Source organism: Spea bombifrons, chromosome 5 (assembly GCF_027358695.1).
Source record: "Spea bombifrons isolate aSpeBom1 chromosome 5, aSpeBom1.2.pri, whole genome shotgun sequence".
NCBI lineage: Eukaryota > Metazoa > Chordata > Amphibia > Anura > Pelobatidae > Spea > Spea bombifrons.
The window spans coordinates 72,257,059-72,274,494 of NC_071091.1; the positions used below are offsets into that span (position 1 = coordinate 72,257,059).

Sequence of the window (17,436 nt, forward strand, 5' to 3'; positions counted from 1 at the left end):
CCTTAGGCTACAAGTCCCACACTGCTCAGCCAGCATTATAAAAATTATAAGCACCATATAATCATTCTAATTTAGGAACTGGAGGCGGTACATGTTGTTGTCCGTCAAACATAGAGGAACATACGTTTTTTTGTTTGTATTGATAAAATTAGATTCAAAATACTTCTTTTTTTTTTTTTTTTTTTTTTTTAAACCTAAGAACACTTATTTATTCTATTATTTCTAGACACCTGCCTATTTCTTAGCCCAGTCTAGTAAACACTCTAGCTCCTTATACTGCTTGTTATAAACTATATTATCCGGATGGACTTCTCTGACAAAAGTCTACGGACCTCCAAATCTACAGACAAGGAAGATTATTGCAGCAAAATATCTGAAAACAGGGTAGGGTTTATCAATGCTAACCTACATTACTGGATGCAGCCTTATTTTATCCTCAAGGAGATGAGACGTCCCTTTAAACTAATTTGCATACGTAAGTGTTCTTAATTGTGATACAAATTAAAACCAACATACGTGTGTTTACATTATTCTTGTGCCGGAACAGTTCTCATATCTTCAATGCATTTAATCTTAAAATTTGATTTTATATGTTGCATAGCTTGCAACCTATGAAATGGTGTGATGTAGACTCCAATTAAACTAGGCTCCAGTCCATAAGAAGTCTTAAACTAAATGGAATGCAAAGAGCTACAAACCTAGTAAGATCAAACCCAAAACTATTATCGCCCGGGGTATCTCCTGTTGTTTAAGGTCCTTATAAGGTGTCTTACCATAGCTGCACACAAATGCGTGGGCAGACAGAGATTAACAGGTACTAAAATATGCAGATGATATTTTCACTGGATGAAAATAGTTTATTAACAAACTTGCAATACATGCATACAAATGGATAAAGAGAGGAATTAAACCTGGAGGGCCGTGTACTGCTTTGCAGGCTGAAACAAATTGCAGGGCTTTGAAGAAATGTGAGGACAGGAGGTCATGATCTAAAACTAGAGGGTCAGAGTCTTAGATGTAATGTCATGGATGTTTTCCTTTGCTGAGATGGTGGTGGATAAATGAACAGCTTTCCAGCAGAAGTAGTTAACATTAATACAGTGAAGGAATTTAAATATGCACTATATGACCAAAATTATATGGACATCTTACCATCACACCTGTACGAGCTTGTTGGATATCCCATTCCAAACTATAAGCATTAATACAGAGTTGACCCCCTCTACTCTTTTGGGAAGGCTTTTCGCAAGATTTTGGAGTGTGTAGGAATTTGTACCACTTCAACCAAAAGAGCATGTGTGAGGTCAGGCACTAATGTTGGACGGAAATACTTGGCTTACAAGTGACATTCAAATTCACCCCAAATGGATTTAAGTGGATCAGGGCTCTGTCGAGACCACTTGAGTTCCTCCAAACCAAACTCATCAAACCATGTCTTTATGGGCCTTGCTTTGCACGCAGTCGTACTGGGACAGGAAAGGGCATTCCCCAAACTGGTGCCCCAAAGTTGGAAGCATACAATTTTCTAAAATGTCTTTGCATCCTGTAACCTTGACTATACCCTTCATTGGAGCTAAGGGGCCTTGCCCAAACCCTGAAAAACAGTCAAAGATCATTATCCCATTTCCACCAACTATCACATCGTAGGCGCTATGCGTTCCAGTAGGAAGTGTTCTCCTGACATCCACCAAACCCAGATTCATCCAACAGACTTCCACAGAGTAAAGCGTGATTGGTCACTCCTCAGAACACACTGGTGAGTCCAGTGACATAATGCTTTACGCCGCTCCAGTCAACTATTGGCATTGGGCATAGTAATCTTCAACTTGTTTGCAGCTGTGTGACCATGGAAACCCATTTCAGGAAGCTCCCAACGCACAGTGCTGGTACTGAAGTTGCTTCCAGAGGTGGTTTGGAACTCTGTAGTGAGTGATGCTACAGAGGATAGGCAATTATTACACGGCACACGTTTCAGCACTTGGCAGCCCCACTTTATAATTGTGGATGGCCTGACACTTTGTGGCCAAGCTGTTGTTACGCCTGTGGACTTACAGTGGACCAGGACAGAAATTATAATATGTTACATATCTTAGTTTATAAGTTGTGATATCTATGCTCACAAAAATACTAATCCTCTGTATAAATTGCAAGATGCAGATGAGATTGGTCAGACAAATCCCTATATAAGGAAAATGCACATCTGTCCATCCATCCACCTGCTCCCCTACCAATGCATGCGCTTATATAATCATTTATTCATCCAATCAAAAAAAAGTTTGCTGTTTCAGCAGTGGCTATAAATATAAATTATCCTGCCCCTTCTCTAACTGAAACAGTGACGGTGAAGCTGGAGAGGCAGTTGGAGAGATCGAAGAACTCCTGCTAACTGTCCTGGAATAAAGTTCTGTCTAAAAAGACCAGTCTCCCTACTCTTGAAGCGCTCCAGCTGTTAATGCCAAGCACGGGATATGATGTTAGATCCAGATGCCCAGCACTGAAGCCATGTCCAGGGATGTGGGGGCCTGTACAAACAGACATTGCGCTCGCATCACAGATCTAAAGAAAGTTTGTCAAGAGAGATATTAAGAAAAGGAAGAGTTAGTGAGGTATAGAAAACAGGAGAGAGAGATAGAGAAAAGGGGAGAAAACAGGGAGAGGTAGTGAGGAGGGGGATATTGAAAAATAATGTTGGGAAGAAAGGGGAGACATAAAAAGTGAGAGATTGGGAAAATGTGAAGAGATGAGGGAATAAAGAGGAGAGATAATGAGAGGAAGGAGATGTGGGGACAAAGGGGAGATAATGAGCTGAGAAGAAAGGAAAAAGAGGGGGAGAGGTAAGGAGAAAAGGGAGAAATAATGAGAAGGGGAAAGCTGGTAGACAAAGGAGAAGTAAAGAGGGAAAGATGAGAAATAATGAGAGGGGGATCAAAGAAAAAGGTAGTGATAAAAGGGTGAGAGAAAGAAGAGGGAAGATATACAGAAAAGGGAAAGAGGAGGGGAAAGAGATAAAGAAAGCGGGAGAAAAAGGGGAGACATAAAGAGTCAGAGGAGAAAGAGGAGGAAAGGTGGGAAGCTATAGAGAACAAAGATAAAAAGACACGGGAATGATAAAATGGGAAGAGAAAGAAAGAGATAAAGAGAAATAGTAGAAAATAGAGATAGAGAAGAGAGAGGAGGGATATAGAGAAACAGATGGGAAGCTAAAGAGCAAAGAGATGAAAAGAAAGGGGAACGATAAGAAGGAGGATAGATAAAGAAAAGGAGGTCAAAGAGAAAGGGAGAATCTAAAGAGAAAGAAAAGAGCTAAAAAGAAAGGTGAGAGCTAAAGGGTATGGAGAGAGGTAAAGAGAAAAGGGTGAGAAAGAGAAAACAGTTAAGGGAGAGAAAAACGAGAGGAGATGAAAGGGAAGAAGAGAAAGAAGTGCTACAAAGAAGATGAGATAAACAGAACAAATTAATACAAAGAAAGGAGAAATTGGACAGATGGAAAGGAAAGAGGATTAGATAAAGAACAAGTAGAGAGATTAAAAGAAAGAAGAGAGTTGAGATAGAGAAATTAGAGAGATAATAAGAAAGAGGATGATTAAATAGAAAGGTACATCAAGGGGGTAATGAGAAAGGGGAGAGAGATAATGAGATAGGGGAGAAATTATGAGAAAAGTGGAGAAAGTGTGTGTTTGAAAAGTGTTTGCAACTAAGGGCAAGCAAGTCTGGATGCAAGGCCAAGCCAGAATGTGTAAGGGTAAGTGTGGATGTATACATATGTGTGTATGGGTAGAGGTATGCTTTTATGGGCAGGCATTTGTACCAGGGCCAGACTGGCCCACCAGGATATTTCCTGGTGGACCGGTCAGTCCGTGGGCCGGCCAACACTCAAAACATCCGCTAAGCGCCTGCTAGCAGGATTGAAATCGGCAGCTGGGCCGGCCCCTTTAACTTCATGAATGCCGTCCTCCACCCGCTGCCCTCAACTGGTTATTTGAGTTACTGTTGCCTTCCTGTCATCTCGAACCAGTCTGCCCATTCTCCTCTGACATCAACAAGGCATTTTCGTCCATACAACCGCCGCTCACTGGATATTTTCAAATTTTTGGGCCATTCTCTGTAAACCCTAGAGATGGTTGTGCCTGAAAATCCCAGTCACTTAAATCCTCATGCCCGATTTGAACTTCAGCAAGTTGTCTTGACCACGTCTCCATGTCTAAATGCATTGAGTTGCTGCCACGTGATTGGCTGATTAGCTATTTGTGTTAACAAGCATTTGAACAGGTGTACCTGGTGTAGCATATATATATATATATATATATATATATATATATATATATATATATATATATATGTATATATATGTATATATATATATGTATATATATATATATATATATGTATGTGTGTGTGTGTGTTTTTTTTAAGTGATCCAAAATCTCTTAGCCCTACTTCTACATGTATGTATATATATATATATATTATGTTTAAGAGAAAAAATTGCAAACAAATCTTAAGTATAGTTTTTTGGGTGTTTGTGTTTTATATTATCACTAATAATTATTATGTTTTTGTGTATTTCTATGATTTCAAAATGATGTTTAACGTCAAATATGGAAAAAAGGGGAATCATGGTTTAACAAATATCTGCTAAAATTGACTGATATAGTTGATATAAATATGTTGCTTGTCTTCATAATGTCTGCATTTCATACACTTTCTTAAAAATAAACTTTATTACAAATCATTGTCACAAAAAGGTGCAACTATAATACAGAAATACATAGTTTCCAGGGGAATTTTTCACTTGTAAAGTACATGAAACTGAGAGTGATTATTTTATTGAGAAAAGCCATATATCCTAGGTCTATTAGAGCAGATCTCAAGCTTGTTGCCTAAGGGTCATAGTTTATTCAAAATTTTAGGAATTGATAACATGGTAACAGTTTCAAGACTGTTTTTGCCCCAGAATCCTAAACTGGGGGCATCTGTCTGAAGTCAGAATGTCTTATTTGTTTAAAACATTGAACTAATACTAAGCATTGTAATAGCTCTATGAAATTTACATGTAATAATAATAGAATAATAAACATTATATCTCTTTGGGACCTGTGCTTTTTCTGATAGTGTGGTATGTCTGTGGCCCATGGGTATTGCTCTTGGGCACTCACGCTTTAGCACATCTCTAACATTGCTCTCATAATCAAATAACATTTTGCTTAGTTAGTAAGTTATATAATGATTTACATGACATGACAATAAATAGTAGTACAAGAGGTTGGTACTAAACTACAACATTATGAATCCATCATTTCTAGTGCAACTGAGTTGGTGTGACCATTGACCTGGAGATCTTCTTTAGTAGCATGCCTGTTTCCTTTGGCTATATGGAGGTTTTTCTCAGAGAACAAAGGCCGGAGTTTATGACAGGAGAATATAAGTACGAAACGCAGAAGGCAGGCGGCAGAGCTCACAGCTATAAGCACAACTGTGGAAAAAAAAGAGAAACACATGTAAGCACACGAAGAACGTTCCCTGGCACCCATACTGCTGGGAAATAAGATCATCAAACCTTCAGTTTACCTACAAAATTTTTAATTTACTAAAGGGTTTTAGATAAGTAAAACAGCCTCTCAGCAGAAGCTTTAGATGGTATTACTGTAAATATACTAAAATACATGGGATAGGTATACTGCTATCCTGATTATAAGACGAAAGGAAAGTGTGATTACGTCTTTACATAAGGAAAACGAGAAATACCATTACATAAGTTATGTTGGGTAAAGGTGATGGAAAACCCTTCTACTTAAATTTAAGGGGTAGTAGAAGTATTATTAAACACTCATCTACAAAACACCAGACAAGCCAGAAGGCTTGTTTTTCCCTCAGAAATCTCATGGTGCTACACAACCACAAAGGGATTCTGGGTAGGCGCATGCAAATAAGGTCAACAATAATCACCTTTTGCCTCTATATCTACTTTATACATGGATCCCTTGAAAGTAATAAGGAAAGCAGGCAGAATAGAATGTCCGAATTATCTGCCAACAAGTTCTATGAACTGAGCAAGACCATCGATGCATTTAGTCATGGCCTCAGCAGAGCTACAGGTGATGAAGACCCCACTGAGTATAATGTTTAGGCAAGACCTGATATCATTTTTAATGGATGTGCAAGATGATACAAAATGGTAGCTGTATTAAAAAATGATTGCGCCTTAGGCCAATTTTAGGTATATGCAATAAATGAAATAATATGTTTATGGGGCTTTCTCCTGGAATGTCCTAAATACACGGCTATGTAGCTTTTCATGCTTTGGTACATCGTGTTCCGGCATCTTGCAATAATTTCTGCTGGCTTTACTAAAGAAACAAAAATCAATATGTATGTTACACATTGGTCAAGCTGTTAGAGCCTTGCTGTGTCACCACTTCTTAAATGTGCCTCCAGAAATACTTTAATGGACTGTAAAACCAAGCAAAGCTTTGCAGCAGAAAAACACAAATCTACTTGATTTCAGTATATATATATATATATATATATATATATATATATATTTGTTTCTCTCGCTTTTTATCATTATTATTTTGTTCAGACTGTATGCACCAGTCAATATTATCTGGTTGGATGCTATTAATAATGATTATACCATATGATGTACATAACATTGTATGTTTTCCCCCTTATGTCAAAAAGTGATTTAAACTCTCAATAGGTATCTAAAGATACAAGAAAAAATATACTCACTAAATACATAGATATTAAATTTGTTTTAAAAAGTACAGCATCCTCTAACAGCATTTTCTCTGATGATATTGGTATATCATAACTGTGCTTGGAGCAGCCATATTGTTTTTTATAACTGATCTCATTGACCAGAGCTCACATTGGCCAATTAACCTGCTTTTGATGTCAGTCTGTACAATTTCTAGTCTAGTCAGCTATAAACCAGGCATATCCACCAACGCTGATATGTTGGTCTGTCAGCACAGGACACAAGCAAAGACGGCCAGCATACCTACCCCACAAACCGCCGCCCAAGGTACCCCAATATCGCCACCTCTAGTATTTTTTGGGAGCTGGAGGGCATTTTATAAAGAAGTATGTCCCATATATTGTTATTCAGTAGCTCCAAATTGAATAAAGCATTTCATGTCCAATACAGACTTACCATTGATTATATCAGTTTCAGTCAAGGGGGAAGACTGTGACCGTCCACTAAAGACACCAACTGAAGCAACAATTGCCACGGGGTAAATTGTAAAGGTATAACGTACATATTTTTCAAAGAGAAATGTTTCCATCAAGAACCTAGAAAGGCAAGGTAACAATAAGTGACCATACTCTGATACCTAGACAAGGATATAACATTCTAGCTCACGGTTGAGAACGTTTTAAGAATATCTGTCCCCTGTTGGATGACATTCCATGCTAGGGAGTAAATTAAAAAATAAATTTAATAATATTTTCAGTTGCTAAGTTTACCGGCAAACTGCTAAAGCCAGCTTGGCTGCTTCATGGTCTCCATAAGCCAATGATAAGATTGCGCAAATTTGTGTTGATGGGATGAATTCAGCAGACTCACAAATGAATTGGCACTGCAGTTTGGCTATGCATTTCAAATGCAGCCAATAAATGGACTATTAACACTGACTGGGCCACCTTGTGACCAATGGATGAGTGCCAAAGGCTTCTTTGGTGTTTTAGGTCCAGATCTCATCCTCCAAACTGCTGAACAATAATTTCCACTGACCTCTCTGTTTACCCTTGGCAATGGAACACCTTACGGTAAATGCCTGGTTCTAAGATAGCGCCATCATTGAGTTGTACTACTACCCCTGTGATATTATCAAGCAAGGAATGTATCAATCAACAAAATATTAGCTCATAACAAGAGGATAAAATAAATGTAGTTTTTGCCCACCAGAGGGCAGTGAATTTCTTTCACCAGGTAAATGCACGTTACACTGCAGGCATTTCTTCAGTATTTTTTTGTGACTTTTGCATGGACTAAGAATTAACTGTTTCATATCTGAAGATCTGTGCTACATATAATATTACGGCAATGCTGTAATATCTGTTTTATATAATACAGATGGTTTTCAGAAACTCATCAAACGCTGCTTCATGGATCATGGTATGACTCTATTAGCTTACAATATTGATGCATTGATATACGCAAAATGAGCAGATCAAAATGTGCAGCTTTTTGAATCATTGATGTCAAGCTTGACGATGGGACATAAACTGTATACATATTATTAAAGTAATCGAATTCTGTCTCCTTACCACAATATCAAGGCAATGAAAACGAGGCACAGAACCATGTTGCTGACTTCAGGGTCTTGAATTGGTATTTTATATTTTAACACTATGCCAAAATTAATGACTGTTGCAATTGAGGTCCATGTAGCATACATTGCTAATCCATTGTGTACCTGAAAGAAATAGAAGGAATATAATCTAAAATGCTCTAATTTTACACATTATACATTCTAAATTCCAGGCTATCAGGTCTGCATTCTGTTATTTGGCAAATGCAGCCCAACAGCATGTAGATTTCATACACTACATTAAGAGAATTTCGAAGTGAATGTCTTATATATGCAGACATATAGAATTGTTGAAAGTCCAACTTTCCCCTATTTGTGATTGTACATTAACATTTATTCCCAAAATAAACTGCAACTAGACCCGCTCTTGATCTCAATGAATCCCTTGATGCATCACAAGTGGGACGAAACACTAATTCAAAGGGGACAGTAAATGATCATATGCATTAAAGTTCATCAATGTGTGTCAGATCAGAACTCTTCAACATACAGTGTTGTACTAAATATTATGTATGCACATACACTGTAAATAGACTTGTGCATTCGTCTTCGGGCGAACATGAAAACGAACACGAAGAGTGCGTTTTCGTGTTCGTTCCGAAGACATGAAGAAGAGAAGACAGTGCAGGTAAAACGTAGGCGAAGACGAAGACTCACACACGAAGAATCTTCGCCTTCGTCTACTAATCTACCCGGTCCCTCCCCCATCTAACTTACCTTATCTTCACAGCATCGCGGGAGTTGACTGAAGTGGAAATCAGAAGGTTCGTCGTCAGGGGTTACAGGGCAGTGTGAGTGAGCCTATTGGTCACCTGCAGGGTCTTCCTCTGGCATCAAACAATTGGTTGATGCCAGAGGAAGACCCTGCAGGTGACCAATAGGCTCACTTGCACAGCCTTTTTAATTCCTGATTTCCGCTCTCGTTAACCCCTGCAATGCTGCGTTGGATAACGGGAGCAGAAATCTGTAGGGTAAAGGGCTGTGCAAGCGACCAATAGGCTCACTCGCACGGCCCCTTACCACTAGTTGCTAGGCAGAAAAAAAAAAAGCAACCTGGGACCCTGCTGCACCAGTTAACTTAAAAGTCCGTGCCAGTGACCAACAAAGTCACTGGTACGGACATTTAACTGACACAGCAGGGACACCAGTGGTCTCCCCACTGTGTCAGTTAAATGTCAGTGCCAGCGACCAACAAAGTCGCCGGTACGGACATTTAACTTAGTATAAATAGCTTACTATAACTTCGGACAGAATGCTGCCCTCTGTTGGTTTTTCATTAAGTAGCATATGTTTGAAATCCAAAGTTATTATGCTACTCAACGTAAAACCAACAGAGGGCAGCATTCTGTCCGAAGATATATTAGCCATATGTGGCAGTGTGTTCATTTTCATTTATTAATTATTTAAATAAAATATATTTCCATGATCCGCTGGTCTCCCCGCTGCAACAGTTAAATGTCCGCACTCGCGGACATTAATTTTGTCGAACTTCCAAACTCTTTTTTTCTATTTATTTTGGGGTTTTTTTGTATTAAACTGTTAGACGAAAGGATCATGGGAATAAATGCAAATGAGCACACGGCCCCATATGGCTTATATATCTTTGGACAGAATGCTGCCCTCTGTTGGTTTTACGTCGAGTAGCAGAATAACTTTGGATTTCAAACATATGCTACTTAATGTAAAACCAACAGAGGGCAGCATTCTGTCCAAAGATATATAAGCCATATGGGGCCGTGTGCTCATTTGCATTTATTCCCATGATCCTTTCGTCTAACAGTTTAATACAAAAAAACCCAAAATAAATAGAAAAAAAGAGTTTGTAAGTTCGACAAAATTAATGTCCGCGAGTGCGGACATTTAACTGTTGCAGTGGGGAGACCAGCGGATCATGGAAATATATTTTATTTAAATAATTAATAAATGAAAATTAACACACTGCCACATATGGCTGATATATCATCGGACAGAATGCTGCCCTCTGTTGGTTTTACATTGAGTAGCAGAATATTCTGCCCGAGAATATATTAGCTATATATGGTACTGTGATCATTGGTCGACAGCAGGAGGCCCCCTGCTGGCGACCAATGGAGTTGCTGATAGACACATTTAAAGTACTGGCGCCAGAGCCGCGTTAACCCCGTATTAACCCCTTAACCGGAAAAAACGAAGAAAAAACGAATATTCGCCCGAAGAGAAGACAGGAACGGGCGAATATTCGCGGAATACGAAGATTTTTTTTTCCCCGAAGACGAGCACGAAGACGAACACGAAGAGCCCCCTGGTGCCCAAGTCTAACTGTAAAGTCCTTGGTAGGGCCCCTAAAAACTCAATATGACAAATTAACACCCCCTCATGATTTTATCATAGATGACTAGCCTGGACACCTCAAATAGTTAAGGGGTAGATTTCTGCATCCACATATAAAATACATAATAAACAGATTAGATTATATGCTCTTTACAAGCAAGTAGAAAACCCAACAAAGAGTCCTGCAGGCCTTTCACTGGGTTTAAGTCTTAAGATATCACTATTCCGGGATCAACTACATCCAAAACTTACCAAGATTCTTGTGCACCAAAGGTCTACCTTATTATTTTCTGATAACAGGGCTCCATGTCGGTAGCAACTACGGTATGATTTCTGAAGCATCATAAAACATGTGATTGGGATTAGGGCTAAGAAAACATTGGAGAATATAAGGTACCTATGCAGGAAAAAAGCAAGACAAACTATTAATCTGAGGCATAACATATCTGCTAATAAACATTCTTCAAAGAGAACATTAACATGTACACTGATGAGCCATAACATTATGACTACCTGCCTAATATTGTGTAGGTCCCCCTTTTGCTGCCAAACCAGCCTGGACCTGTTGAGGTATGGACTCCACTAAACTTCTAAAGGATTTGATGTGGTATCTGGCACCAAGACATTAGCAGCAGATCCTTTAAGTCCTGTAAGTTGTGAGGTGGGGCCTCCATGGATGCATCCTGGTGCCATGTGTTCTCAAAGTAAGCAACGCACCTGGCCATGCACATGATGTAAAAGAAAATGTGATTCTTCAGACCAGGCCACCTTCTTCCATTGCTCCGCTGTCCAAGTCTTATGCTCACGTGCCCATAGTAGGCGCTTTCGGCAGTGGACATGGATCATGGGCACCCTGACTGGTCTGCGGCTACGCAACACCATACGCAACAAACTGCGATGTGCTGACCACTGCAGACCAGGAACACTCCACAAGAGTTGCAGTTTTGGAGATGCTCTGATCCAGTAATCTAGCCCTTACAATTTGGCTCTTGTCAAGGTCGCTCAGATCCATACGCTTGCCCATTTTTCCTGCTTCTAACACATCAACTTTGAGGACGAAATGCTTCAATTGCTGCCTAATCTATCCCATCCACTGACAGGTGCCATGATAATAAGATTATCAGTGTTATGCACTTCACCTGTCACTGGTCATAATATTATGGCTGATCGATATACTTTAATAAAGATGGTACTTAATCTACTCCAATGTAATTTTATTCACACTAATCAAACATTTAAGACACAGTTTAATTTGTCCTATTTCAATTGTTTTAACTTTTTGTGAACCAAAGATTCTCCTGAAAATGTTTTCTTTTAAAGGACACCCCAGCCATTGTATGTTTAATGCACATGGAAGCTGACTATCACCTTTGAAATATTTTTTCCGTATGTAAATGCCATCTATGCATTTTACTCTCTTTTAAAAGAAAATTGGCAAATTGGCAAATCTTTGCCAGAACATTTTTGATTTAGTATCTTTCATCACAACTCTAGATGTCACCAAATGGCTATGTGAGAAGTTCAGTCCTCCAGCCTTCTGCACTCCACTTAATTAAATAGAACTGTTTTTCTATCAACTTCGACTTTTGACTTTATCTCTATCCCAAATTGTGTTAATATTGATCTGAGATGTTTGATTTAATCTATATATTTATATATATATATATGAAACATACTTACTCTCTGTCCCAAAGGAATAGCCAACCAATGTTTATGATATTGTTCAATATCCACAAAACAAAAAATTCAAAGGAGTGGATTCCTGGGTTGATGTACACATAGTCCTGTTTATTTCTGAAAAACAAAGTAAAATGAACTCATGATTTGTGTGATACCTAATAATTACATTGTGTTTGTGCATATTTTCACATATATTTAATTCGGAGAATCTTGTGGAAAACTATTATTAAAGGATAACTATTGTCATCACAGCTATAATATATAATATAATGTATAACTAAATATATAATATATAACATAACTATTATATAGATAAAATGTAAAGTATCTATATATTGAATATGTTAATCTGTAAATACACTAATGTGGGTTTATTTAGAGAACCGTAAAATGTAGAATTCAGGAAAAGTGTTCGCCTTCAACCAAATATATATACAGTAAACATTACGGCTGAAATACTGCTCCTTGCAATAACACTTTTAGCACTGACACGTTACATATATATGATTCAATGCAAGTATCGGGATTTTATATAGCAGCTTTTTCCGTGTAGGCAGAATGTAAATGTCAAAGTGTATTTACTACATAAAGAATTATATCAAGTCCATTTAATGTTATTTTGCCCTGAAATGTAAGGACACAGAACACATTTATCACAGCATAATAGCTTGTTCTAAACTATGCGGGTGAAGGTGAAAATCCATCTATTTTATTCCGATGGCCTAATATATATATATATATATATATATATATATATATATATATATATATACACACACACTTTTTTCAATACTTTCCAGTAATACTGGCCACCTTGCTAACACGGAAACAAGGTTCTTGGTACACTTTATCTGGCACGTTCCCAAAAATTCACTATAGTGCCTTTTTTATGCGTTCTTAAATTTCCTTGTTGCATTCGTCACAACTTAACAAAAGAGGTAACTGCAGCCAATGGCTTTATGATGACATATATTCCTACTTACCTCCGGAAAAGTGTGGAGACCGCATATACGATCCAAATTCCATTCCAAATGTAAATTACAGACCAAATGGAAAATGTCCAACCAGCTGGGGTGACGTCCAGTGAATACTTATCTGAAATATTGCTGGCGGTAGTGTAGAATAATCCTGAAAGTAAAAACAGATTTCCTTGTGTTCCTTGTGATTTCCTTGTGTTCTACAATATTATGCATGGAGCAAGAAAAAGTTACTTTCGCATCTCTACATCTGAAATATGTATATTTACTAAAAAAAATTATCTCCATTTAGTTTTGGAATTTTCTTCTATATAAACTAAAAACGCTCTACATCTTTATCACATTTGATACGTGTAATGCTATAACCTTGACAGTCTAAAAATGACAGGAACTTTTGACTTCCTGTCGTTATGATATTATTACTAGGCAGTGTTATTTTCCGGCAAATAAACCTAAGCAGATCTGCCCTTGAAAATGTAATCAAATAAAATAAACACAGAAACATTTAAGATGCTTTTGTTAGTTTCTATGGCAACAACCTACCAGTGTCTGATTAGGTATCACATGACAATTAAATAGCTACAGCAAAAATTACGAATGAGGGAAAACTTAACACGATTAAAATATTAGATCTGGGCATTCATTCCTATGAATGATGTTTGTAATACTACAATTACAGATAAAAGATATTAAATTAGGCAGACTAAGTGGAATATCTTTAAGATATCTCTCTCTCTCTCTCTCTCTCTCTCTCTCTCTCTTTCTCTATATATATATATATATATATATATATATATATATATATATATATATTACCAGAAATTGACAGATAATAGTATAAATTGTACGTACCTTTTTGTGCTACTGCTGACAAGGCATTGAATGTTACGGTGCAGATATAAGAGGCGGCAGAGAGAATTATGGTTGCAAACAGAAGTTTGTTACACGCAGCCATCGTATATTAAAGGTGGATTGAAGCAGCAACCAGTCAGAGAAAATACAACACAGAGTATGTTGTAGGTTGTTGGTTAGTTGTGAAGCTTTCAAGCTGAGGAGGACGCTTTTATGTACCAACTTAAATATGTCAAGTATACACACACAGAGATCTTATCTCAGGGACTTTGTCCTTAAGTAGTTATGAGACTTATGCAACCTCAGCCATACATGGGATATTTTTATAGCACACAATAATCACAACTTGTGTAACCGTAAATATAGCAATTTTGTAACTGAAATTATTTAACATCTCCCTCTTATGATAAGACATACATCTTACCTTCTCACCAACAAGGGGGGAAGGAATGATAATTATTATAATTTGCCTAATCTTTCAAAAGACAAAAAACAGAAATTACCTTGCAGAAACATCACAAACAAGCCACCAAGTTACTTGCTGCATTGGCATTAGTGCCAATCATGATGGCCGCTTCAGACTTACATGATATGACCAAAAGTATTTGGACACTCCTCCAAATTACTGTGTTGATGTGGTTCAGCAACATCTATTGTGGCAGCAGTTTGGGGAAGTCCCTATCCAATTTCAACATGACCATACCTGGAAACTCTCCGGGTCAACACCCAAATCCTCTGGTTCGTGGGAGCGGGGTCTTGACACATCCTGCTCCCCTCCCATTTCCCCTTTAAATGGGGGTGTTTCCCATGATGTTAGCGCCCCCTCAGTGGGAACGCCAACTGACGTCAGTGGGATTACCTCCTATGTCAGCGGGACCGCCATCTGAAGTCAGTACGCAGCCCTGGACATGTCCCGCAAGGCCTGATCTTAACCCCACTAAGCACCTTTGAGATGAACTGCAATGCAGATTGAGAGCAAGGCCAACATCAGTGCCTGACCTTTTGGCTAAATGGTTACAAATTCCCACAGACACACTGCAAAATCTAATGGAAAGCCTTAAAACCACAAACCCCTCACACTTTCTATCCACACCTATCATGCTAAAGGCACGTTGTAGGAATCCATTTTTTTCCTTCAAGGTGGGTGGATCTAAATATCAGACAAAAAGTCTGCAATATCATTTTTCTGGAGAAATTGGGTCTATGTCTACAGTTGCCTATAGTCATAAATCAGTCAGCATAGTCCCAAATTTTTGGAACATGAAGAGATATTTGGGGTCTACTCACTAAAAACTCAACTGACCAAATGAGACCAAGGCGAGATTTCCTTGCATGCTAGCACTTGCAAAACAATGTGCATATTCATTAAAATGCAGGTTGTCTGCGTGAACACACGAGTGCCTTCAGCTTTAAATATTGTTATTTATTGGGCAAGGGCATTGAAAATATATAAAACGGGTGTCCCGAGGACCCCCTGTTAACTAATTGGCACATCTGTTGCAGGTGGGCCTATAGTCTGCAATTATAACCCTGACCTCTGACCTATCAAATAGTTATATTGTAGCTAATAAATTTCAACTGTTTTCTGTTATCTTGTGTTGCTGGACAGGTACGAAATCAGTTTGTCATAAATGTGGAGGACATTGGTCTCCTGAAAAGCTGTACAGTATGTCATGTAATGCCTTTTATGAAACACCCCTTCAAACTCTTTTAGTGTTAACACGTGATTGTATTACACAAGCAGTGGATGGGTTACACAAGCATCGACACTCTATTATACAACAACGTGCTTTGGTGTACACAGTGCAAGCACCCTGCACCCTTGTGTAAGTGTCTGCATTCCTCTTGTGGGTGCTACATGGATTTTGAACAGAGACAAATAAGTAAAAATGGAAAAAACTTTTCAATAGAAATTAGGGCACCATAAAGGTAAAACACATAATTGACATAATGTTTAAATTTGGAAAAAGATGTTTAATTGTTTATGCAGTGGCGGAACTACCGGGGTCGCAGGGGTCGCGACTACGACCGGGCCCTGGAGTTCTGCCAGTCAGGGGGGCCCAAGGGGTGCCGAGCGGTTGCTGAAAACGACCGCTCGGCAACTCTTGGGCCCCCCTGACTGACAGAAATCAGGAGGGCCCTTATCAGATTCTCGCACCGGGGCCCTGAGGTTTCTAGTTACGCCCCTGTGTTTATGGCACATGTTGCATAATTAATTACAGATTTATACTGAAATTAAAATGTAAACAAAAATATGTAGACTGAAATAATTTGAGCTATGCAAATATAAATATAGATTCTCTTTATGTTGCTCAAGTCTTGTAAAATAGGTTATTTTCTGATAATTCTCTGCGTGAGAGAGCTGAAAAGCAGACAATTTCTTGAGCTATTTTTTTCTTATTGCTGAATAATATTTCAGATGTTAACAACATAAGTTGGTCCCAGCGTTTCAATAAAAGGCAAAAGTGTGCTATATTGTTAAGATGTATCATTAGCAGGTTTGCTTATAATATATGTGCTGCAATAATTGTCTGCATTAATCCTTATGCAGAAGCTGAATATAATAAAAGATTAGCAGTCCTGTTTCAGTGTGTCTTTGTTACTGAGTTTGTAAAAGCAGTTCTTGTAACTGAAAAAAATACTTTAAATTACAGACGAGGATTAAAATATAAGCAAAACAGAAAACTGGGGTGCTAACTAAAAGTAGGGACTGTCTAACATGTTTTGAGCTTAATGGTTAAACACCAGCTTTGGTTGAAACTGTGTTAATGCCTTGCAAATTGAATCCATGCAGAATACTTGCTCCTTACATAGAATTATGTTAATCAAATGGACAACATTAATGTCTTATACTCTCCTATATGCCACTGTGCCCCATGATATGCCTTATACCCCTATATGCCACTCTGGCATATAGGGGGTTAGAAGGCATATCATGGGGCTGAGTGGCATATAGGGGGTTAAAATGCATTTCTGTATATATATATATATATATATATATATATATATATATACTGCTAACAGCAATCACATTCCTATCAAGCCAAGGCAGCCAGTACATGCTGGAACCTGGGGATGATAGAAGTGTGATTACAGCCTCCCTATACCATGCTACCACCCCCACCCCCACTCCCCCTTACACATCCATGCTATCACACACACACTCATTCACAAACATTTAAATACCCATTCATTCCATTAATCACACATACTTGCTCAAACCCCCCACCCCCTTACCTTACTCGCAGACTTCTGCAGGGGCCGGGCTGTGCGAGCAACTTCTCTGGCCCCTCCCCCAG

General features: G+C 38.4%; 1 protein-coding gene across 1 annotated transcript; it reads right to left on the reverse strand.

The window, feature by feature from the left end:
• Positions 1–4,692: 4,692 nt before the first annotated feature.
• Positions 4,693–14,317, reverse strand: LOC128498075 (uncharacterized). Its single transcript, XM_053468362.1, has 7 exons — positions 14,138–14,317; positions 13,292–13,436; positions 12,309–12,422; positions 10,881–11,025; positions 8,275–8,423; positions 7,157–7,296; positions 4,693–5,473 (listed from the first exon to the last, which is right to left on the reverse strand). Exons 1-7 carry the CDS (start codon positions 14,238–14,240, stop codon positions 5,283–5,285), a joined length of 987 nt encoding a protein of 328 aa, XP_053324337.1. The 5' UTR covers positions 14,241–14,317; the 3' UTR covers positions 4,693–5,282.
• Between the last annotated feature and the right edge of the window lie 3,119 nt (positions 14,318–17,436).